This window comes from Pteronotus mesoamericanus, unplaced genomic scaffold (genome assembly GCF_021234165.1).
Source record: "Pteronotus mesoamericanus isolate MK-2021 breed Mesoamerican mustached bat unplaced genomic scaffold, CSHL_Meso_final scaffold_128, whole genome shotgun sequence".
Taxonomy (NCBI): domain Eukaryota; kingdom Metazoa; phylum Chordata; class Mammalia; order Chiroptera; family Mormoopidae; genus Pteronotus; species Pteronotus mesoamericanus.
Genome location: NW_026555305.1, coordinates 3055086 through 3079231, shown reverse-complemented (window position 1 = coordinate 3079231; position 24146 = coordinate 3055086). Strand labels below are relative to the sequence as shown.

The 24146-nt window shown below is 49.7% G+C and overlaps 2 protein-coding genes across 2 annotated transcripts; both read left to right on the top strand.

Annotated features, from left to right (window-relative positions):
- On the top strand, positions 1–5681 carry LOC129082616 (leukocyte immunoglobulin-like receptor subfamily A member 6). Its single transcript, XM_054588346.1, has 10 exons — positions 1–43; positions 163–198; positions 368–652; positions 794–1096; positions 1308–1604; positions 1847–2149; positions 3761–3883; positions 4478–4530; positions 5311–5517; positions 5553–5681. The coding sequence occupies exons 1-10, from the start codon at positions 10–12 to the stop codon at positions 5679–5681; spliced, it is 1770 nt and encodes a 589-aa protein (XP_054444321.1). The 5' UTR covers positions 1–9.
- A 4284-nt stretch (positions 5682–9965) lies between these two features.
- Positions 9966–16877, top strand: LOC129082471 (leukocyte immunoglobulin-like receptor subfamily A member 6). The gene is given in 8 exon segments (XM_054588165.1): positions 9966–9996; positions 11253–11387; positions 14807–14842; positions 15014–15298; positions 15452–15748; positions 15978–16010; positions 16013–16258; positions 16549–16877. Coding segments are annotated over 8 exon segments (1392 nt in total).
- The last annotated feature ends 7269 nt before the right edge of the window (positions 16878–24146 follow it).

The window sequence follows — 24146 nt, the reverse complement described above, 5'->3', positions numbered from 1 at the left end:
GGAGACGCCATGCCCGCCACTCTCACGGCCCTGCTCTGCCTCGGTGAGATGTGAGGGGGGAGGGGAAGCCCTGTTCGGTGAGGACCCAAGGCTCAAGGGCTCCCAGGGAGCAGAGCTTTGCTCAGGACTCAGGGCAAATCTGTCACGGAGACTCTCTTGCAGGGCTGAGCGTGAGCCTGAGGACCCCAGTGCAGGCAGGTGAGTCTGTCGCCAGCGGTCCTAGGTGTCATCATTCATGGGGACAAGGGGCCACGTCCTGGGCAGCACTTCCATGTTAATGGGTGTGGGGCTTCGTGGAAATTTGGGACTGAGAGCTGGGAACTTGGAGTAGAGAATCTCCTGTGACCCAGACTCTGATTCCTTCCAGGGGCCCTCCTGAAACCCACCCTCTGGGCTGAGCCAGGCCCTGTGATCCCCTGGGGGAGTCCAGTGACCCTCTGGTGTCAGGGGACTGTCCAGGCCCAGGAGTTCCGCCTGTATAAAGAGGGAACCTCATCGTTTTGGGACACACAGAAGCCCTTCGATCCAGGGTACAAGGCCAAGTTCTCCATCACATACATGGCAGAGAACTATGCAGGGAGATATCGCTGTTACTATCACAGTCACACTGGCTGGTCAGAATGCAGTGACCCCCTGGAGCTGGTGGTGATAGGTGAGGGGACACTCAGGGGTCCCAGTCCGAGGCTCTGCCCTCAGGGAGGGGGATGCTCTCAGGGTATCTCCCCGTCACAGCCCAGCCCTGGGGGACATGAGGGAGGCTGAGCCCCATTTAACCCTTGCCTGCTTCTCCTAGGGTTACACTACAAACCCAGCCTCTCAGCCCTGCCCAGCCCTGTCGTGACCTCAGGAGGGAATGTGACCCTCCAGTGTGGCTCACAGGAAGGCTTGGACAGGTTCATTCTCACTAAGGAAGGAGAACGCAGGCTCTCCTGGATGCTGGACTCACAGCCACACCCCAGTGGGCAGTCCCAGGCCCTGTTCCCTGTGGGCCCCGTGACCCCCAGCCACAGGTGGAGGTTCAGATGCTATGGCTGTTACAGGGACAGACCCCAAGTGTGTTCACAGCCCAGTGATGTCCTGGAGCTCCTGGTGCCAGGTAAAAAGTCTCTTTTTGACCCTCTTGGTATTTATGAACCAGATCAGTTTGTGGACCTTTCCTGGGAGGGGAGCCTATGTGAGAAGTGGGGTTGGGGGCGCACAGGGGCTCCTGGGCCAGAGACACGGAGAGAGACAGTGGGACTTGGGGCCAGGCTGGGGGAGGGTCCATGGGAGGGGCAGCCCCTGTCACTCACCTCTGGTCCCTGCAGGAGGCTCAGGGAAGCCCTCTCTCCTGACCCAGCAGGGCCCCATCGTGGCCACTGGACAGAGCCTGACCCTCCAGTGCCGCTCGGACCTCGGCTATGACAGGTTCGCTCTGTTCAAGGAGGGGACTCAGGACCCCCCCCAGAGCACTGTCCTGCAGCTCCAGACGGGGCTCTCTCCGGCCGACTTTCCCCTGGACAGTGTGGATGGCTTCCATGGGGGCCGGTACAGGTGCTACGGGGGACGCAGCCTCTCGACCGAATGGTCAGCTCCCAGTGACCCTCTGGACATCCTGGTGGCAGGTGAGGAGCTAGCGGGTTCAGTCAGGGGCCCAGAGTCTGGTCAGGCCATGCTGGGGTGGCGATGGCCAGGACAAGGGGCATGGGGTCCCCAGGGAGGGAGAGGCAGAGAGGCAGGAGATGGGAGGGGAGGGAGAGACACAGAGAAAAGAGAGGCAGAGAGGAGGGTCCTCAGAAAGGGACCTGGTGACTCTCAAGTCAGAACAGGGTGGGCAGCAGCCCCTCACCCATCCCCCTCTCTCTAGGATGGCTCCCTGACAGACCCTCCCTCTCGGTGCAGCCGGGCCCCATGGTGGCCTCAGGAGAGAATGTGACCCTTTTGTGTCAGTTATGGACCATGAGGGACACTTTCCTTTTGTCGAAGGAGGGGAGAGCTGATACCCCCCTGCGTCGCAGATCACAGCCCCAAGCTCAGCAGCACCAGGCAGAGTTCTCCATGGGGCCTGTGACCTCTGCCCACGGGGGCACCTACAGGTGCTACAGCGTAAGCCACAGCAGCCCCTACCTGCTGTCACAGCCCAGTGACCCCCTGGAGCTCCTGGTCTCAGGTGAGGCCTCTGTCTTACTTTGTTTTTAACTCAAGTCCGCTCCACAGAAATGTTATGGGCTGAGAGGGGAATGCTGGTGCCCTAGGGATGGTCATCAAAAGACATGTGTCCCTCAGAGGCCCTGCTGCCCCTGTCTGCCCCTCTCACTCACCTGTCTTAGGAAGGAGGTGGGTGGGCAGAGGGGTTTTCTTGGCAGCCACAGAGCAGATACAGAAGAGTCTGGTGACCTGCAGACTCCAATATTCATCCAAGACCCTCATCCCCTTCTGTCCTCATTCCCAAGACCCTCTGAAAGCCCCAGACCCTCAACCACAGGGCCCACCCCCACAGCTTGTGAGTCCCTGAGAACCCTGCTCAGAGGGAGCACAGAGCAGCCCAGGGGAGTTTTTGGGTCCATCGAGGGGTCTCATGTCCCCCAGACACTCAGGAATGGGCTTGTGCCCCAGAGGCTCGGAGTCAGGCAGCCACAGGACCACCAGGGCTCTGAGGCAGGCAGGTGATAGGGGGGTGGTCATGGCTGAGGGACATGTTGGGGCTGGGGCTGGGGCTGGGGAAGAGTCAGCTGGGCTCAACTGGGGAGAAGGCAGCCCCTAACTCTCACCCCCATGCTGATTCCCAGGAGGCTCTGAGGATCAGCCCCTCTCCACCACAGTGTCAAGCCAGCAGATCGGTGAGTGACTCCGTGGGGAGGTGGTGGGTGTGTCCACGGGGACAGGGGCTGGGTCCCTGCAAGTTCAGACTCCTCTGGAGGCTCTGACTTGGACTTGCCGTCCACCTCTCTGTGCCTTAGTGTCTCCAAGTGTAAATGGAGAGACTCTTGGCCCAGAGCTTAGATTCCTTTCAGCTCTGGCTCTAAACTCCTGGGAGAGGATCCTCACAGGGAGGCCCCTAGGATGTGATCTTATGGGGACTGTCCCCCTCTGTGGCAGTGACAGTGACCCTGTACAGGAAGGGGCAGGGAATACATGGGTTTGGGACACTCTGGTCCTTTCCTCAGCTCAGGTGCTCAGCTCAGAGGAGGGAGCCAGGACTGACTCCAGCTCTGCTGCTCCCGCTGTGGGACCCACAGTCCCTTCTCTTCTCTGAGTGTTGGGTTCATGTCTGTTCATCCCTGGTCCCCTCCTGCTCACAGGCCTGCAGTGACAGTAGGTGACATAAGGGGCCTCACAGAGCTCAGGAAGGCAGTACCTCAGCCCAACTCTAACTTCCCAAGGGTTTGTCAGGGTTCACCCCACACCCCTGTCCCTCCTGTGTCCCTGCTGGGCTGGGGGACAGGTCATAAGGCAGGACCCTCAGCTCCGGATGGGACAGGACAGGCCCCTGCAGAGGAGGAGCCCAGAGCTCGGACCTGGTGTCCCCAGGGGGCAGCATGGGGACAGCACAGGGAACCCACGTCCGGGGTCCGGTCCCTGCCCTGCCCCGGCCAGGCTGGGGGCCCTGGGGCACGCGGCTCACCTCTCTGAGCCCCCGGGGACTGGGCGGTGGGTCAGCGATCTCTGGTGCAGGGGGGCTGTGAGGTTAGAGGAGATGAACCACAGGCCCCAGCATGTGCCTCGCACACAGTAGGGGCTCATGAAAGGGCATCTTGGTTCATTCATGATGTCATTGCAGCCCAGGGTCTGCAGTGGTACTGGAAGGTGCTGATAGGGGTCTCGGTGGCCCTCGCCCTGCTGGTTGCCTTCCTCCTCTTCCTCTTCCTCCGACACCAGAGTCAGAGCAAAGGCAGGATGTCGGGTGAGTAGGGGACAGGGTGACCTGGGCCACAGGAGAGAGGGGCTCAGAGCACCTGCCGCAGGGAAATCAAATAGGTGGGGAAGGTCAGCTGAGCAACAGATTTCTCCCGAATCTCAAATCAAAAATTCTTGAAAGAAAGCACTCAATGTCAGCACAAATGTACAAATGTAAGGTAATTTTTCATCATTTTCAATCTCATGAAACATGAAACATACGTACAAGCATGTGCTAAAGTTTCCTTCTTTTCTCTGTAAACACACATAGAGGGGTCCCTATCCTCCAAGGGTGAGACTGCCCCACTTGACCAGCCCAGAAAGAGGCTCATGTCTATACTCCCGCCCAGCTGCAGACGCTCAGGAAGGGCCCCTCCATGAGAGGAAGGGACAACTGCCCTGGGTTATGGGGACACAGGGATTTCGGGAAGTGATAGGAGAGGGGACATCCTGGGAGGCTGTGGGGTCAGGGGGGAGAGGGACTGAAATCCACACTGACTGACCTTCAGCCCTAGACAAGCAGCCTGTCTGGGGGACAGTGGGTCTGCAGCCCTGAGGTCCCGGGGACCCTGCCAGGAGACACCCCATTCTGTCCCAGCAGATGCTGCCATGAAGGACCCACAGCCTGGGGAGGGCGTGGAGCTGGACCCTCGGGTGAGACCCCTGCCCCTGTCCAGGCCTCCAAGGACCTTCCTGTTGCCCAGTTCACTCCAATGGTCCCTCCCCTGTCCTCCCCTCCCCTGGTTCTCAGCAGCGTCCACACTGACCTCTCCTTCTGGGCACCAGGCCGTCCTGCTGTGACTCGCTCCTCCCTTTCCTGGGACCTCATGGCCCCTCCTGGGGGGTCCCCTGGGCTGGCCCCTTGTCCCCTGTCTGACCTTGGGCAGCCCCAGGTCTGAATGAGTGACTCACCCCAGGCCCCAGGGCCCCTTCACTCAGTCACGCAGCCGCCGTGACGGGGACTCCCTGGGCACCGGCTCCATGTAGGGGCCGCGGTGCCGCCCCGAGCAGCCTGTCCCCACACTCGTCCAGCCCACCTGTGGGCGAGGGAGACACCTGCACACAGGTGATGGCGTCAGGAGGGCCAGCTGCTGTGAAGGAGAATAAAGCAAGAGCAGGGGGTGGAGTGCGTGGTGAGGGGGGAGAGCAGAGGACACAGCAGGTGCAAAGGTCCTGAGGCAGGACGTGCGCTTCAGCCAGAGGGGCCGAGTGGGTGGAGCCAGATGAGCAGACACAGTGGGTTAGGTTACGAGTCAGAACCACAGACGCCCCAGATGCCCCAAGGCTCAGGAAGCCCCTGCAGATTCCATCAGGACAGTGACCTCATCTGACCTGAAGTTTAAATCCTCACTCTGACCCCATGTGGATGCTTGACGGGAGGATTCAACAGTGGGATTGAGGACATGCCGTCTCTGTCTCACTGTCTCTCTGCAGCAGAACAGGCCCCGTGACGACCCCCAGGGTGTGACATATGCCCAGGTGAACCGCTCAAGATCAAGGCTCAGGCAGGGAATGGCCCCCTCTTCTTCCCCGCTGTCAGAGGAATTGCTGGACAGGAAGAGCAGAGAAGCAGAAAAGGACAGACAGACAGACAGTCAGGTAAGTCCCACCCTCTCCAGGCCCCAGGCTTCCCCAGCCCCAGCCACGTCTCACCCTCTCACTGTCCCCTGTTCCAGGCACCGGAGGTGACCTATGCCCAGTTGACCTACCTGAGCCTCAGACGGGACACCAGTGCACCCCCTTCCCCCCCATCAGAGCAGCCCCCGGCTGAGCCCAGCGTGTACGCTGCTCTGGCCGTCCACTAGCCCAGGAAGGGCCCAGACCCCACACCCCAGGAAGGAGGCCTGCAGGGAACCCAGAAGGCACAGGAGCTGCCCCCAAGACACTCAGCAGTGACCCCGGCCAATCTGGTGACCTGACACAGACTCGCAGCAGCTTCAACTCATTTTGCAGTTAAAGATAACTGACATCCATACATTTTGGAGTCAAAGCAATAGGCTTATCAATAATCAATGTGTGAACTGATTATTGAGAGGAAGGAGAGAATGTTTTAAATTAATGATAACACAAATATTATACACCGAACCTACAAAATAAGAAAATCAAGAAGCTGGAGCAAATATGTTAGAAAGAAAAGCCTAAAAGAAATGACCCAACTTACTATATCCAGTAGGGTAGAATTGTACACCTGAAATATATATAATTTTATTAACCAATGTCACCTCGATAAATTCAATAAAAAAGAATTTACAAAAAGAACAGCAAATTATTCTAAATGAAGGTAGAAGGAGGGACATAATAAGGAGTAGCTACTAATGAAGACAAACAAAAACAGAAAAAGCAACAAAACCAAAGAGTTTCATTCTGAAAACATTGATCACACTTATAAAGTCTAGCACAAGAGACATGAGACAAAGACAGAAGGCACATGTCCCCTCTATGAGAACAGTGTTATAGATCTCACAGGCCTTAAATAGATGGCAGAACATTATAAACAATTTGATGCCAATGTATTAGAACATGCAGTTAAAATGAACACCTTCCAATGAACAATTTATTAAATAGACATGAGAATTAATAGAAAATTTGTTTATAAATCATGTCTATACCTTATGTGTACATTAAATACATTGACTTTATAATTTTAAAAAACTGTTTGACAACTGAACACTGTGGAATAGAAAAAGGTCAAAATGATACAAAGAGTAGACTGTCAGTTACCACCAGTTGAGAGAGAAGATACCAGGAGATATTGGTTAAAAGATAAAAACTTTCAGTTAAAAGATTGACAAATTCCAGGGCTCTGGTGTACAGCATGGTGATTGTAACTACTAACACTGTATCATAGTTTTGAGTGTTGCTAAGAGAGCAGATCATAAACGGTCTAACCACAAAAAGAAATGGCAACTCTGTAACAGGAAGGAGGTATTGGCTAAGGCTACAGTGGTTCTCATTTTGCAACATATACATTTTCAGTTCAGGAGAATCCCTTGGCTTCTGTATTTATAACACATAACCACAGCCCCCAAACTTACACAATTTTGAAAGTAGAAAAAGAAGAAACACACTCCAACACATTTTATCAGCCTAGGAAAATGTTGCCTCCAAAACATTACAAGGAGATTACAAAATGGAAAAACACACGGAAATCATTCTTGTGAACTTAGATGAAAACCGCTAAAAATATTCACAAATAAGATTCAGTGATATATAAAAAAAGGACAATACATAATGACTACACTGGGTTTTTTTTGGAAGGGTAGAGAAGCTTGAAATATTTAAAAAATAATCACAATGTAATATACAGATGATGTGTCATAAAATTGTACACCTGAAACCTATATAATCTTATTAACAAATACCACCCCAATAAATTGAATTTAGAAATCAATATCATCCAACCCATTGAGGGAACAAGAAATTCTCACCTCAATAGAGGCAGAGAAAGCCTTTGATAAAATTCACCAACAATTCACAATGAAAATACGAACTTATCAGAAATAAAATGGAATTTCTTATTTTATAATGGCATGTTTACGATCAACATTAGACATCATGCTTGAAGTTAAGACCTTGAACTCCTACTCTTGATGACTGGGAACGATCCCCATATTTTCCTTGTGGCCTCTTCTATTTTACAGAGCACTAGAGGTAATAAAAAAAAACACTTAAATAAAACAAAATGATAAACATGGAGTGGGTAAGAATAATAATGTATTACTCAGAGATTAAACAGTGGTTTGCATAGAAAATTCAAAGTAACATAAAGATGTATTACTCAAATTAAACAGGAGTTTTCCAGTATCACTGGATACATGGTCAGTACCTAGTGATCAATTGCATTTCAGATTTCTGGTCTGGACCAAGGTAAAAGAGGTAAATGTCTCCTTATTCTCTGACTTTACACAAAAGACTCTGATTGTACCTTTTCCCCCTCAGAATTGTAAAATAATAAATTTTTACTGTTTTAAGCCACTAAGTGTGTGGTGATTTGTGACAGCCAATAAATACAACCACTTAAATTTTCTTTTGGTTAGTGTTTGTAAGGTGCAAACACCTTTCTTTATCACCTTTCTGTTCTGTTAATGTGGTAAGATAGACATAGCCCAAAATTTACCCTTGAGCCATTATTACAATGTGCAGTTCGGCAGAGTTGAGTTACACACCATGTTAGGCAACGGTCAGCACTACTCCTTTCCAGAAACTTTTCATGATCTCAAAGAGAAACTCCGCGCCGATGAAACAGTAACCCTCCTGCCGGCTCGTAGCCAGCTTTGGCTCATCTCTGTTCTGCATCCTGTTTCTAGGAATCTGTTTATTCTGCGCTGTTCCTGTCAGTAGAGTCGTACAACAGGTGGCCTTTGGTGTCTGGATTATTTCACTTAGCACAATGTGTTTTCAAGGTTTAGCCACACTGTTCATTCTTTTACTTTTAACCTCTTTACATCATTATACTTCAAGTGAATTTCTTACAGGCTGTATATTGTAAGGTGTCATTTGGTATTTTAAATAAACCAGCCTTACAATCTCTGTCTGTTAACTGTTGCATTTAGACCCTCTAGATATAATGTAATCACTGATATGATTACTATTGAAGTTTACCCTTTTATTTTATTTTTCTGTTTGTTCCTTGGTTGTTTGTTCATCTTTTTCTTTTTCCAGCCCTTCATTGGCTTTAAAGAATTTTTTTAAAAGATTTTATTTATTTATTTTTAGAGAGAAGGGAAGGGAGGGAGAAAGAGAGGGAGAGAAACATCCATGTGTAGTTGCCTCTCATGCGCCCCTTTCTGGGGACATGGCCTGCAACCCAGGCCTGTGCCCTGACTGGGAATCAAACCAGCCATCCTTTGGTTTGCAGGCCAGTGCTCAATCCACTGAGCCACACCAGCCAGGGCTAAAGAATGCTTTTAGTATCCCATTTAAATTTATCTATAGGTGTGGTAACCATGCATCTTTAAATGCTGTTTAAGTGGTTGTTCTCACTATTCTCACACATAACTGACCCAACACAGTCAAGGCAGAGTTAGTGAGTCACCTCTTCCAAGGAAATGTTAAAACCATATAAACATATAGCACTTTTACCCATGTCTATTGACATTGTCGCTGTTGTGTGGATTATGTCAACACACACTTCCGGGGCTATGTCAGAACTCAGGGGACCCGGGAAGGGGATCCTTCCCAGGCCTTTTGCTTCAGCCTGATAACCCTGCTTGGCAGCTGGGGCAGATACAGCAGGTCTGGGTGGCTGGTGGTGGGTCTGGGAGGGGCCCTGGAGTGGCAGCTGCGGAAGCTGAAGGGGAGAAGGGCACCCCTGACACGTCAGGTCTGATGCCTTTTCCAAGGGTCCTCCCCAAATCCTCCATCTGGACAGATGCTCAGAGGATCCCGGTGACCCTCTGGTGTCAGGTGGTCCTTGCAGGCTAATGACTCTACAGTTTGTATAAGGAGAGGGGCTTTAGACACTGGGCTGCGAAAGCCCCACAGGGCTCCAGCAACAAGACCAATTTCTCCATCGAATCCACGAACTCACACTGCAGGGTGACATTCGGGTGCATATCACAGCTCTGAGGGCTACTCAGAGGAGAAGGACCCTCTATCTCAGGTGGTGACAGGTAACAGAAAGGACCTGGGTCCCTTTCCCACTGTGGATTCCTCCTCACAGCAAAAGGGAACAGAGTGTGGCTTTACTCCTCAAAGCCCACACCTGGTGTATGTGAGATAGTGGTTTCCCCTTAACCTCAGGACACCCATTTATTTATTTAGCCATTTCTTATCAATACTCTTATCTGGACTACAAACTGAATGGGTAGTTGGAGCTTACCGTTACTGGGATAATCCTTGCTCCTAGAAAGATTGCACAGTGCCTCATAGGTATTCCGCTATGTCTTCTATTTTTATTTTGGGGGTTTTGTTTTACTTTTTTCTTATTTTTTATGGCTGTTCCATTACAGTTGTCCCCATTCCCCCCCCCATTACTCTCCCCTGCCATACATTCCACCCCACCTTCCGTCATGTCTTTTAAAAATAACAGGTCGAGAAATATAAAGTCAAAAGTGACATGGAAATATATGATCCCCAGTCAGACCCCAATGGAGCTGACGGAGGTGGAGAAGCTGGGAGGTAGACTGGCATTTCGCTTCTTCATATTGTTGAATCTCAGGGCACATTGAGGACCCACATGTTTCATCTTTGCCTTCTAATTAGATGGAAGCCCAGTCAACAAAGAGGTCAGACATCCCCCCATCTCCCAATACTTACGGATGTTTCCTCTCTGACTTTTGTACCTTAATAATAATTCGAGGGGGTATAGAATTCTTCACTCACAATTAAATTTATGAATGTATGTCCCCTATCTCTAGTATGTTTTTCTGTTTGAAAGTCAGCCCCCAACAACTTCTTCCACTTGTCATGAATATATAGACACACATTTCATTTCTCTAGTCATGCTCCCTAGCATTGTACGTTCTCTCTGCTTCTCTGCAAAACGCCCAACCCTTTGTTTCCAGATCTGGAGCAGACACCATCCTCACTGTTCTCTCGAAACTCCAAATATCCATTGGCCTCTCTCTTCCTAGTTTCCATGTATCTTAATTTTCTAACTCCAGTCTCTGTATTGCACCTTACAAAATTTCCTCATAGTTACCTTCCAGTTTCGTACTTGTATCTTCAGCTGTGTCTTCTCCGTGGTGGACAAAATGTTTTGAGTGTGTTAAATGAGATTTTCACTTATTTTACCTCTTAAGTATTTGCCCGACTCATTTATAAAATTCTGTATTCTATATAATAACCATTGTTATCCTCCTCCATGGATTCTGGGTTCACTGTTGAGTTTATGGGGTCTCTCTGCTGTAGGCAAATAAGCTCATGAGTTCTGTGCCTCCCCCTAAACCCAGAACACACAGGTCTTCCTTATTTCCATATTGAGACCATTTTCATCCCTAATGCTGAACTCTTGGGGCACAGCTCTTATTCATGTGACCCAGAACAAGTTCTGACTCCGGAGATCCCAGGCTGAGATAACCCAAGGAAGAGACAGGGAGCCTGGCCGAGTAGAGGCTCACGACACGAACATGCAAAAGTTATGATGTGCAAAGTGGGGCATCAGAGGGCGCAGACCCCAGCAGGAAGGCTTGTGTCTCCCCGAGTCCTCACTCACAGCCTCATTTCATGATTCTCTGGGGCAGCCCACACCATCAGCCCATCAGAAAGCAAGTCAGTCCCCAGGGGTGGGGAGTAGGAGAAACATTTGGTCACAGGGCTGGGTGCAGAGCACCATGTCCTGCCAGAGGGAAGCAGGTGTCCTGGGTGGACATCCTGGATCCTGGGGTGACTTTGGTCTGCCTGACCCCCGTGACCTTTTTGCCCATATTTTTCAGCCTCCCACCCTCAACACTACACAGTGGGGAATCTCATCCGCATGGGTGTGCCTGGCTTGGTGCTGCTGGTCCTCAGGGGGCTGCTGTTTCAGGCTCAGGACAGCAAAAGGACGGCCCACGCTGCCGCCAGGACATGTACACAGAGGGGACAGGGCACTGTTCAGAGCTGGGGAGCCATGGAGCCCATCTGATGACCCAGGAGGAGGTGAAGGGCAGTCTGGACCCCAGGTGGGGAAAGTGTCTGCTGAGAATGTGCAGGGAAGCTGATGTGGCAGACGAGGTTCAGGAGCCAGAAACATGAGCCATGTTCCCATGGAGATGCCTCCTGAATCCCACTGTGGGGCTGTCCCCTCTCCTCATCACAGACTCCCCCTGACTGTCCTGTTCTCACCCCTGTGACGTGTGGGGCTGCTCCATGTGGCTGCTTTGGACCCGCATCTATACACCCCTTCATGCTGGATCCATTCATATAAACAACATGTGATGTCTTCATGCCCAGGAGTGGTTTTTAAGCCACAAAGAGCAAAGTGCTGACACCTGCTACCTGGTGGGTGAATGTCAACATTCTGCAGCTAAATGGCAGACGTCAGACAGAAAAGATCATGTTTTCTGAAACTGACTTTGTTTGGAATGTCCAGGAGAAGGAAATGTACAGAGACAAAAGTCAGACTGGCTTGTCAGGGGCTGATGAGGAGGAGAGATGAGAGACTGAGGGCTTCATGTTTTATTTTGGAATCATGCGAATCTGTCGAAACTACATAGAAATGATGCCGCAACATTGTGGATTTACTAACCTTCAGTGTTATATAATTTTAAATGCTCAGTTTTATGTTATGAGAATTTTACATCAATATAAAGAAATGCAAGCCCATCCCCATGGTTTCCTGTGGATCCTTTTCACCTTAGAAGTTGCCCCACGTCCCCCTGCAGCTTCATGGGAGGCAGGATCCCCACCAGGTCCGAGATGCGCTCCGTGCCCAGAGCTCAGGGCTCAGCCCCTGGTGGGGTTCCCACCCTCACTCCTGAGAGGGGCTGAGGCCAGGACACAGGATGAGCAGCTGCGTCCCTGTCTCCTCTCAGTCGGGGCTCACCTGTCATTCAGCCAAGGATGCCCTAGAGCTTCTGATTCCCTCTCATGGCTTGGAGGACACAGATGTGGCTTCCCAGTAGCCCTTCCTGCCACAAGCCTCTCATGCCCGTGTCTTAATCAGGCCCCAGAAGTGACTCAGATGGAGCTTCTTCAACTTTCAGGCTCTGCTGATCCTCCCAACAACTGTGAGGCTGAGCCTTGTCTGCAATGAGGAGAAGGGAGAGGGGAAGTGACTGACTCAGACAGACGGTCAATAAATGCTTCCCCGTGTCTTAGATTAAAACCTGTGAATAGTCTGCAATGAGGGCTTTTTTACCTGGCACATGGCGGTGGAGTGAGCAGGGTCAGAGGGCGGGTTATCCCCTCCCAGAGCAGAGTCCTGAGGAGGCAGACGTGCCCCAGGGGCCCGGAAGGGAGACCTGCAGAGAAGGTCTCCTGCCCACAGATGCAAGGGAGGCAGAGAGAGGAAGTGCCAGGGACAGGCAGAACCACACGCCCTGCCAGGGGGGCAGGTGGATCCCACTGTGGGTGAGGTGACACTGCTGTAACCCTGGCCCCATGCCTGTGGCCGTCCACGGGGTGGTCAGTCCTGGGACGGCCCCATTGGCTCCCAGGCCACCCAGGCAGAGAGCGGAGGGGTCTCAGCTCTTCCCTCTCCTGCCCCCACACGATGAACACACCCCCACTCTGACCTGGGGCCCCCCTCTCTGCGAACCAGTTCCCCTCCTCAGTCTCGCACAGGTGAAGACCCAGGACATCCTGTTGGCGGGACCCCGACAGCCTCCTCTCTGGCCCCCGGCAGACCCGCCCTCCCAGCTGAGGGGCTGTACTCTCACGCACCTGAACCTACCTGTCCCAGACCCGCCCTGCACAAAGCCTCCCCCCAGGTCCCCACCTGCTCCAGCAACACCCAGGCAGCTCCACCTGACGGTCCCTGGGGCTGCAGATCGGGCTGAGCTACACCCTCCATCCCAAGCAGAGCCAACTCCTCCCTGCACACCAGGCCCTTCCCATGCCCACCTCCCTCCCAGACTCACACCTGGGTCAGACCACACTGGGCTTGTCACAGGCATCCCCTGAGCCATCTGCTCAGAGCAGAGTCCTCTGCACACCTCCTGGACCAAAACAACCACAAAGAAACATTTCCACCTCTATTCACTTGGCTTCCAATGTGTTTGTATTATGGGATTTGTGTTAGGGTTTCCTGAGAAATTCTTGTAAACCACATAGAATGCTGATCAGCTCATCACTTTGGTGTTCGATTAGTGTTGGGGTTTTATCACAGTTTATCAGCCACACCTCACTCCTACAGCCTGTTCCCACAGAGTGGTGTCTTCTCAAAGCAGCGATCTGCTCACATGTTCCTTTACTGCAAAGGTTTCCATTATTTTAAAGTTCACACCCAGGAGTCCCCGCAGGGAGCAGAGGCCCTGGGGGACAAGGGCACAGCACACCCTGGTGACTCACAGCTTGTAGAATAATTATGCTCTTCCTGGTCGAGGTCCCCTTTAACCCTCCTGTGCTGGCCCCTAGTGTGTGTTGGTCCCTCCTTCACCAAAAGGTCCTCACACTGCATGACTAAGGTTGATAGATGTCCTCTAATTCTTTGTCCTCTGTTTTTCTCCTTTTCAACAGATTAACACTACAACACCCACATCATCCAGTGCCTAAAGATTTGTGCTCTCTGATGTCAACAGTCAGCAATCAGCACGGCATGTGTCCAGGGGAGGAATCGGTCGCCTTCAGGGAACCTCATGCCTGGACCAGGCACCTTCTCAGTAAACATCGGTTGGTTGCCGGATGGAGAGAGGCTGGAAGGACATTTGCATTTACATCGTCTCAGGAAAAGGAAGTGAATTGCCCATGGTGACGCGGGTTCCAGGAATGGCAGAGTCAGAGCTGGAACAGAGACTGGGTGCTCCTGAGTTCTGCCCGGCATCCTCTACCCTCACGGTCTGGGGCAGGCGTCACCCTCTGGATTTGGGAGGCACATGATGCTCAGGCAGAGTGTGTGGGGTCTGCTGAGACTCATTCCTGGTCTCAAAGGTCCCAGAACCTGCTGTCCCCTCGACCACCCTTTACAGGGCAGATTGCAGCTGAGGAGGAAACTGATTTGGCCCACAGAGCCTGGACTTTGTCACATCTCATGTATCCATCTGCTGGGCTCTGTGGACGTCATACGTCACCTGCACCACTGGGAACCATGGGAGACGCATCACGACCCCAACCCTCACTGCCCTTCTGTCTCAGTGAGTTCTGAGAAAAAGAGGAGGGGTGGGTCCCCTCCCCTCCCAGGTCCTGGTCCCGAGGGACCCCAGGACTCAGGAGGCTCCCTGCGGACAGAACTGCTTGGGGGGAGAAGAGGTGGCTCAGCCCAGGTCTGACCCCAGCGCTGGGGGCCCCAACCAGGCCTGGAGCCTCTGCGTGTGGGTTGAAGGATGATCTCACGGGGACTCCCTTCCAGGGCTGTGTGGGGGCCCCTGGGACCAGGTCCAGGCAGGTGAGTCCTCCCCCTGACCTCCTGCTTCAGCACAATGACTCCTGGGCAGCTGGGGACACATAGTGGGTCTGCAATGATGGTGACCACTCTGGGAGGGGCCTTGGAGTGACAGCTGGGGGAAGTGCGGGGAGAAGGGCACCCCCTGACACCGCACGTCTGAACCCTTTTCAGAGGCCCTCCCCAGACCCTCCCTCTGGGCTGACCCGGGCCCCGTGGTCAGCAAGGGCAGCCCTGTGACCATCTGGTGTCAGGGGTCTCTGCGGGCTGATGACTACGGTCTGTATAAAGAGAGGGGCTCTGAGCCCTGGCTTACAAGGATCCCACAGGCCTCCAGGAATAAGACCGGGTTCCATATTCCACCCATGATCTCACACCATGCAGGGCCATACAAGTGTGTCTACAGTGCTGGGGACACCCTGTCTGAGCGGAGTGAGACCCTGGTCCTGGTGGTGACAGGTAAGGAGAACCCTGGTCCCCTCCCCACTGTGGGCTCCTCCTCAGAGGCTGAGGGGAACAGAGTGTGGTTTTAGGAGGCTGCACCCCTCCCAGCCCGCACCTGGGGAAGGTGGGGTGATGGCCCCTTTAACTCACATCCTCCTTCTCCCTCAGGAGTGGACAGTGCACCCTCCCTCTCAGCCTGTTCAAGGCTGGTGGGGGACTCAGGAGCGAACGTGTCCCTCTTGTGCAGCTCACAGTTCATATCCAATTTCCACCTGCTGAAGGAGGGAGGGGCTGAACCACCCCGATGCACGGAATCGCAATGGAGGTCCAACGATGGGAGGTGGCAGGCTGTCTTCCCTGTGGGCCCCGTGAGCACCTCCCATGGGGAGACCTACAGATGCTCTGCTTCTCCCAGCTCCTCCCCCATGTCACAGCTCAGTGACACTCTGCACATCGAGGTCACAGGTGAGGTGGCCCACAAGTGGCTCCAATTCTCTCTTGTGCCCTAAAGAACTGATCTAAACTTTGTTCCTAGTAATTCTCTGGAGGTCGTAGGGGTCAGTGACACGGGTTTATTAAAGACAGAACCACAGGCATGAGGCTTAGGGGGGACACATGAGAACTCTCCCTGCTGCCCTTGTGGGTGGAGTGTCGGTGAGTGTGTCCCCTGGGTGCCAATGGTCCTTCTCCCCAGGCATTTACAGGGAGCCCTCCCCCTGGGCCCAGCCAGCTCCCTGCTGCTGCCTGGGGACAGCCTGACCCTCCAGTGTCACCCGGAGCCCGGCTTTGACAAATTCACTCTGACCAAGGACGAGGGGCCCACACCCTCCCAGTGTCTCGATGGGCAGCACAGCCCCGACTTTCCCCTGGGCCCTGTGACCTGCACCCATGGGGGCCGGTACAGGTGCTACGGTGGACACAGTCTCTCCTATGCATGTTCGGCCCCGAGCGCCCCCCTGGACATTGTGATTGCAAGTGAGGAGCCCTGCTTTGCCCCCTATCCTGTCTGCCCAGGGCTGTGGACCAGAGTCCCTGGGGGGGGGGTGTTATGGGAACCAGGTGAGGGTCCTGGAGCAGAGGGTGAGAGGGACCGAGGTCTAGGGGAGGGAGTGCAAAATGAGAGAGAGATGCATGGAGGTTAGAAGCTCACCCAGAGGAACTGAGGAGCTGAGAGGGGTCACAATCAGCATCCCTGGGGAAGGACATGGTCCCTCATCTTAGGAGGAGGGGTAACTCTCTGCACAGCACCGCCCTCCTCTCCCCAGGAATGGACAGCAAACCCTCCCTGTCGGCCCGGCTGCGGCCCCCGGGGCCCTGGGGAGCCAACGTGACCCTGCTGTGTCGATCTGAGACCAGGGCTGACACCTTCCACCTGCACAGGGAGGTCTCCCTGGACCCTCCCTTGGAGCTTCGACTGCAGGACACGGCTGCCCCCTCGGAGGCCACCTTCACCATCAGTCCTGTGACCTCGGGCCACAGTGGGACCTACAGGTGCTACAGCTCCCACAGCTCCTCCCCCTTCCTGCTCTCACAGCCCAGTGACCCCCTGGAGCTCCTGGTCCCAGGTGAGGGTCTCCCACCCCATGTCCACTGAGGGAGCTGACCCCACCCCAGGACAGCTCTGGGCTGGGGTGGAAAGGACAGGAAAACAATGAGGTCATCAATAGGGGGAGTCCCACCCTATAAAGAGATGGAGAAGATGGGGGGCCCCCACGATCTCCATACCTCGCCCTGCCTGAGATTCTAGGCAGTGCTTGTGTGTGAAGGGAGGAGACTGAAGACTGTGAAGGGTGAGAATTTGGGGAAAATCAATGGCACAGTAGAGGACATGAAGAGGCAAACAGTGCCCCATGTCCTTCCCTTGTTCTTGTTTCATGCAGCACTTGGGGTATGCAGGTCTTCACCCATGCAGACAAACTTCATGTCTGTTGGGTAGCAGAGTCCTCTTAGCTTACAGAAGATTCAAAACAGGCTTCTGTTCATTTCTCAGTTTATACTTCAACACATCAAATAGTTACAGACGGGTTCATTTCCTAAAGTCCTGGGGATGAAGGTGGAGATTTAAGGAAGGGACCTCATGTCTCAATAGGCAGTGAGGTCACTGGGCCTGTGTGGTTAGCAGGGAGGAAATGCATGAAGAGGAAGATGCCCAGCACTGCCTGGTGTGGCTCAGTGGATTAAGTACTGGCCTGCAAATCCATGGGTCACCGGTTCGATTCCCTGATTCCCAGTCAGGACACATGCCTGGTCTGTGGGCCAGGTCTCCATTAGAGGGTGCACGAGAGGCAACCACACATTGATGTCTCTGTCCCTCTCATTCTGCCTCCCTTCCTCTCTGTCTAAAAATAAATAAATAAAAGTATTTTTTTTAAGTTAAAAAAAATGATCTCCACCAGCTCAGGTGGGGAGAAAGGAGCAGGTGCCACGCCTGCCTCTGTCCGTGGTGCTGAACCCAGGCGGGGAGTCATCCTGGCCCCCGTCAGGCCCACGTGGGAGATGGAGTCAAGGGGGTCCCTCATTTATGGGTCATGGTGTGTGGGGGCCCCCTGGGAGTCTAAGGTGAAGTGGAGCTGGCTCAGCCCCCTTGAGGTGAATCCCAGTGACAAAGTGCTATCCATGTCTGGGACGCGGTTCTCTCATCTAGCAAAGCAGAATCCTATTCTGGATTTTGAAGACTCCATCACCACCATTCCTTTCTATAATTTTTTTCATCTTGTAAAATATAACTTTGATGCATAACATTATGAATGTATTAAACACCATTGAACTGTACACTTAATAATGATTAAGATGGGAAATTTTCTTATACGTATTTTTTCACAGTGAAAAAATAGAAAAAGAAAGGGCAAAAGAATTTGGGGTTGGAAAAATAAAAACCAGACAAACATACAGACAAAAAAGAAGACTCAGTCAGCTTAGAACCCTGGGGCCAGGGAACTCCTGTGGGAGAAGGAACATGAGTCCACTGTGGGCTTGTCCTATCTCCACAGGGACCACTCTCATTACGAGGGTGTGGAGAGACGGCGGGATTCCTGCTCAGCTCCCATGAGCCCCGGGGACCCGGCTGGATCCAGAACAGCCCCCATAAGGACTCATGTCTGTGCCCCCTCCCCCTCAACAGTTCACTGTATTTCCTGGTGTTTCATTAGTCACATCATCAGAGCCTATCTTTGATCTATAGAGATCTGTATTTCCATGCAGATGTGCATCTACATATTTAATTTTTTCCTGTATCTTTTTTGCGAGTTTCTTACCTATCTTCCTATTAGATAACAAAATGAATGAACACTTAAATGTTATGTTAATTTGGGTAATCGCCAATACCAAGAAAAAAATTGCCCATGCTGTACATATTCCATTATTTATTTTCACAAAGATTGATAGAAAGAAGGAAGGAACGTGACATGGAAATTATGTTCCCAATCAGACACACATGCAGCTAGTTGAGGTGGATCAATGAAAAAGTAGACCCAGCCATCACTCTCTCATGTTCAGACTTTCAGGACAAATTGAAATCCCCTGTATTCATCTTTGTTATGTTTTTAAAAAAAAATGCAAGACCAGACCCCAGAGATGATTGTCTTGGAGAATTGAGACGGGCAGTGTTAGATGTATAGACTCGTTAAAAATCAGAAATGAGTGGAATCAAGATGGTGGAAGAGTGAGTGGAAGTCACACTGACCTCCTCCCAGGACCAATCTGGAATTACAACTAAATTGTGGAGAAATCACCTGGAACAAACAACTGAAAAATAGCCAGAGAGGAGCCTTACAACCTCGGACAGACAAAAGAATCAGTTTTAGCGCAATCTAACTGGTCAGGAGTGCGGTACAGACTTGAGAAGGTGGGCGGAGCACCCACGGGCAGCAGCACCAGGAGGATATTGAAACAGCCAGTTGGATCCCCCTGAGAAGAGCAGAGTCTAAACCATAAGTGGGGATCTCTAGGCTGCAGCACTACAGTCCAAATAGTACACAGAAAACAGCCAGCTGTGAAAAGTGAAAGGGTTGCTCTCTGCCACAAACAGGCAGCTGGAGACTCAAAGAACCTTTTAAAGGGCCAACACATAAATTTTTACTTGCAGCCACTTACCCTGGTCTCCAAAAGGTGGGGTCGGAGTGGCCTAGAGATGCCTGAGGCGAGACTGGGGAAGGAGGCTTTAGGGAGAAAACAGAGAATAGCTGGCGAGATCCTGGTGCTGACTCATCCCACATGCTGCAGCAGCCATCTTGCTCAGGCAGACCACTCCCCTGAGCGGCAGCAGCATCAGAAGACCCAATAACCCCACCCCCAGGAGAGGCTTCGCCCCACCCTGAGCTGTGTAAGCCAGCCTGCTGAGTGCTGAGTGAATAGATTAACAGGTGAAAGAAGACAACCACAACAGTAGATTACTGGAAGTCTCAAACAGGCTGCCTAAGGTCAGACAGGGACAACATCTGACATCATCAGAGGCAGATCCAGAAAGTAAAAACGCTTGTCTCCTACCACAGAAGTTCACACCACAAAGTCAGGAAATCAAGACAGATCAATTTAAGAAGCAGAAGCAAAAAAGAAGAGTCCCACAAATAATGGAAGACAAAGAAATACCCAGCACTCAAAGGGAAAGGAGGAATCCCCAGAAAGAGAACTAAATGAAATGAAGGCAAGTAAACTATCAGATATTGTGTTCAAAACAATCATTATAACAAAGCTCAAAGAGCTCAGTGAGCTCAGAGAGAATTACAAAAAACTACAGGGAAACTATGAGGGACTTACCGCAAACTATATCAGCATGAAAAAGGACATAGAAACTATCAACAAGACGCAACAGGAAATGAAGAATACAATTTGTGAATTGAAGAACACAGTAGAAGGAATCCAAAGCAGGCTAGATGAAGCTGAGGACCGAATCAGTGAGCTGCAGGACAAGATATGAAAAGGCTCCCAGAAAAAGCAAGAAAACGAAAAAAGACTCAGAATGAAGAGGCATTTAGGGAAATGCAGGACAACTTGAAATGTAATCATATCCATATAATAGGGATACCAAAAGGAGAGGAGGAGCAAGGGATAGAGAACCTGTTTGAAAAAGTAATGATGGAAGAGAGAAAAAGTTACACAAGTCCAGGGTGCACAGAGAGTCCCATTCAATAGGAAATCAATGAGGCCCATTCCAAGACACATCATCATCAAAATGACAAATATCAAAAACCAAACAGGGAATTCTAAAGGCAGCAATGGAGAAAGAGGTAGTAACATACAAGGGAGCCCTGATATGGCTAGCAGCTGACTTCTCAACAGAAATACTACAAGCCAGAAGGGAAAGGCAAGAAATATTCCAAGTCATGAAAAGCAAAGGCCTGCAACCAAGACTGCTCTACCCAGCCATTTTCTCAATTAAAATGGAAGGCAAAATAAGGAATTTCCCAGACTAAAGAAGGCTAAAATAATATACTCCACCAAACCAGCACTGCAAAATATGCTAAAGGGATTACTTCAAGAAGTTGAAGAAAAAGAGTCTATGAATACCCAACTCCTTTCACAGTCACCAATACTGGATATTACCAATATTTTTAATACTTATTAATCTGATTGTGACAATAATGGGTTATTTTAATTGTTTGTTTATTATTTGTTGAAACTAAACCTGTTTTTGTATATTTCTTGCCTATTTCTATTATTTTTAAACAGTTTTAAATGACTTTTTGGTATTCTTTATCCATTTATTGATTAAAGGTTTGTAGAAATTTTTTCCCTAAAAACAAACAAAAATAAATAACTATTAACTCTTTTTTAGATGTGTGGCAAATACATTCCCATTCTATTACTTGTCCTTTAACTTTTTTATATGTATATTACTATACAGTCTTAAATGTTTAATATAGTCATATTGTCAATATTTTACTTTATAGTTTCTGGGTTTGAATATTGTACTTCAGGGTAAGAAAAATATTGTATTTTCTCCTAAAACTTCTTAGATTCTACATATTGATTTTTAACTCACCTGAATATTTCTTGTATAACATGTGAAATAGGGTTCTATATTTGTTTTATTTCAAGCAATAGCAGTTTTATTTCATGCACCTTATTTGTTGAATAAGTCTTATTTTACCCATTTATTTGAAATATCAATTTAATCATATATTATATTTTTAGATAGATATATATGTTTGTTTCTAGAATGCTCATTCTATTTCATTGATCTACTTGATTATTTCTGTGCTGGTGTCATTTTTTTAATTGCTGAGACTTTATAATGGTTTTAAATATTTTAATATTTTATAATTGGTTTTGGCATTTAAAAAAATAAATAAAATAAATCTGTATTTAGAAAGAGAAAGAAAGAGAGAAAGAAAGAAAGAAAGAAGGAAAGAGAGAAAGAAAGAAAAAAGAAAGAAAGATGGAACTCCTACCTTTTGTGAGAACATAGATGGAACCGGAGAATATTATGCTAAGTGAAATAAACCAAGCAGTTAAAGACAAATACCATATGGTCTCACCTCTAAGTGGACTCTATTCAACAAAATAAACTAACGAACAAAATAAACCACAGGCATGGAAACATGAAGCAGACTGAAAGTGACCAGAGGGGATGGGGAAGGAGGACAATGTTGGAAAGAAGGGGAAGGGACTAGACAAAGAACATGTATGAAGAACCCATGGACATGGACAACAGAGTGGGAACTGACTGTGGGAGCTGGAGGTGGGGGTGGGATGGGTGCAAGGGGGTAAATGGGGAAAATTGAGGCAACTGTAATAGAATAAACATGATTTAAATTTTTTTTAAAAATCAGAAAAGAGATGATGTAAGCAATCTTACATCTCCTCTCTCACTTCCTGTCTGTTTTTTTCTTTTCTGAACCAGCTTATGCTCCTGGACGATCACCAAACAATTCAAAATCCAAGTCTAGAGAGTAGGAGACATGCTCAGTTTGGGCTCAGGATGTCAAAACCTGTCATTGAAATGCAGGTGCCCTGGTGGTCATCCAGGGGGACTGGGGTGATTTGAGTCCATCCCAACTTCTGTGACCTCTTTGCCCCAAGGCCACACAGTGGCGAATCCCATCCACATGGGCATGGCTGGCTTGGTGCTGGTGGTCCTCAGGGTGCTGCTGCTTCAGGTTCGAGACAGCGAGAGGAGGGCACACAATGCAGCCAGGACATAAATACAGAGGGAACAGGGCACTGTCCAGAGTGGGGGAGTGTGGAACCCATCTGATGCCCCAGGAGGTAGTGAAGGATGGTCTGGTCCACAGTTGGGGAAACTGCTGATTTGTCTAGGGGAGTGAACAAGGTTTGGGTGAGGGAGTTCCTGAGTGCTCCCTGTGCAGGAATCTTCCTCCATTAAATGTTTTCTCTCCCTTTATCTTTGTCAACTCTGTGTAATGACCCCTCTTCTTTGTTCACCCCATGACATGAGGGTCCATCCATATGGCTGGCTTGAGACCACACATCTAAAACTTCATGCCTTTCTCAACTCTTATGTAATAAAATGGTTTTTTTAATTTCTAATCACTACATTTCCAGACAACGATTACTTATTGCCTGATTCATTTTTATTTTTAGTTTTAGTTTTTAATCATTTTTTCTACTGTTACAGAATAACAGATAAATACAGGGTCCAGCAAAAGTAACGCCATTAAATGTGGTTGGTAGGGTACGTGAACGTCTCGCATCAGATGGGCAGGAATTTAAACATTTCACCTAAAATATCATATGGTGTGCTTGAGCATGATATTGTTATGTTACAGAATTACATGCTTATGATTTTATAATAAAAGATTTGGTACAGATTACCACGTCATAAGAAAGGAATGTTATTTGTGCCAGACCCCTGTGTTATTGAGTCTTCATCTCTTCAGTTCATAGACGTTAACCTGGTTTCAGTAATTAATAAAATGACAGAGTTATTTAATTTATTTAATTAATAAAATAAAACTAAATCTGGTACAAGCCTGAGAAATATAAATCCAAACTGAAGCCACCACCCTCTCTGTTCCCACACTCCTTCCTGTCTCCATCAGATGCCACGTGTGCTGTTTCCACAGAAATGTCATCACTTGAAGGGACAGCAGGTGGTGCTGCTCTGAAAGCACATGTTTTAGAGAGCTCGGATTTGTGATGTTTGCCAGTTTCTGTGGCGTAAGTTCTCCCTTCACGGCCAACCCAAAACTCCAATGTGACTTCACCAAATGCAGAGCTGGGAGACTATGAAACCATCGTCACCGAGGAAGAACCATCTGCCCCACCCCTCCCCATGTGCCCTCTGTTGACCTGACAACATACCGCCTACCTATTCTACCTCAGGGTTCTTATAGGGTTAGGGTGGGAGGGCCCTTTTTCTATCCAGTTATCTGGTTAGCTTTTGGCACACTCCAGCTCTGTCCATTTCTCTGTCTAGCTTTTGGCATGCTCAGTGTAAGAACCTTCCCCTGTCCAATCTTGGCTCAGTGACTGCCTTTGGTAACAGAACTGTCTTAATTCCATTCCCAGATGGAAACTCACTGGATGCCTGACCTTGAAAAACACACACAGTATCGGTAAGACTTACTGTCTTTCACAAATAGTGTTGGATAAATGAATGTATAAAAAATGCAAAAGAATGAAGTTGGATATGTACCACACACCAAAATGACTTCAAAATGGATCAGTATGACAGATGATATAAAACTCAGGAGAAAATAGGTAAATCTTCATGAGTGAGGGCTTACTTATATTTTCTTAGAAATGACACCAAAAATACAACAAAGAAAAATACATGTTAGACTTTATCAAAATAATGATGTATGTGAATCAAAGAACACTATCAAGAGAGTGGGGGGAAATGACATACAAAGTGGTAGGAAATATTTGCAAATTGATCTGGCTCAGAATATGTAAAGCATGC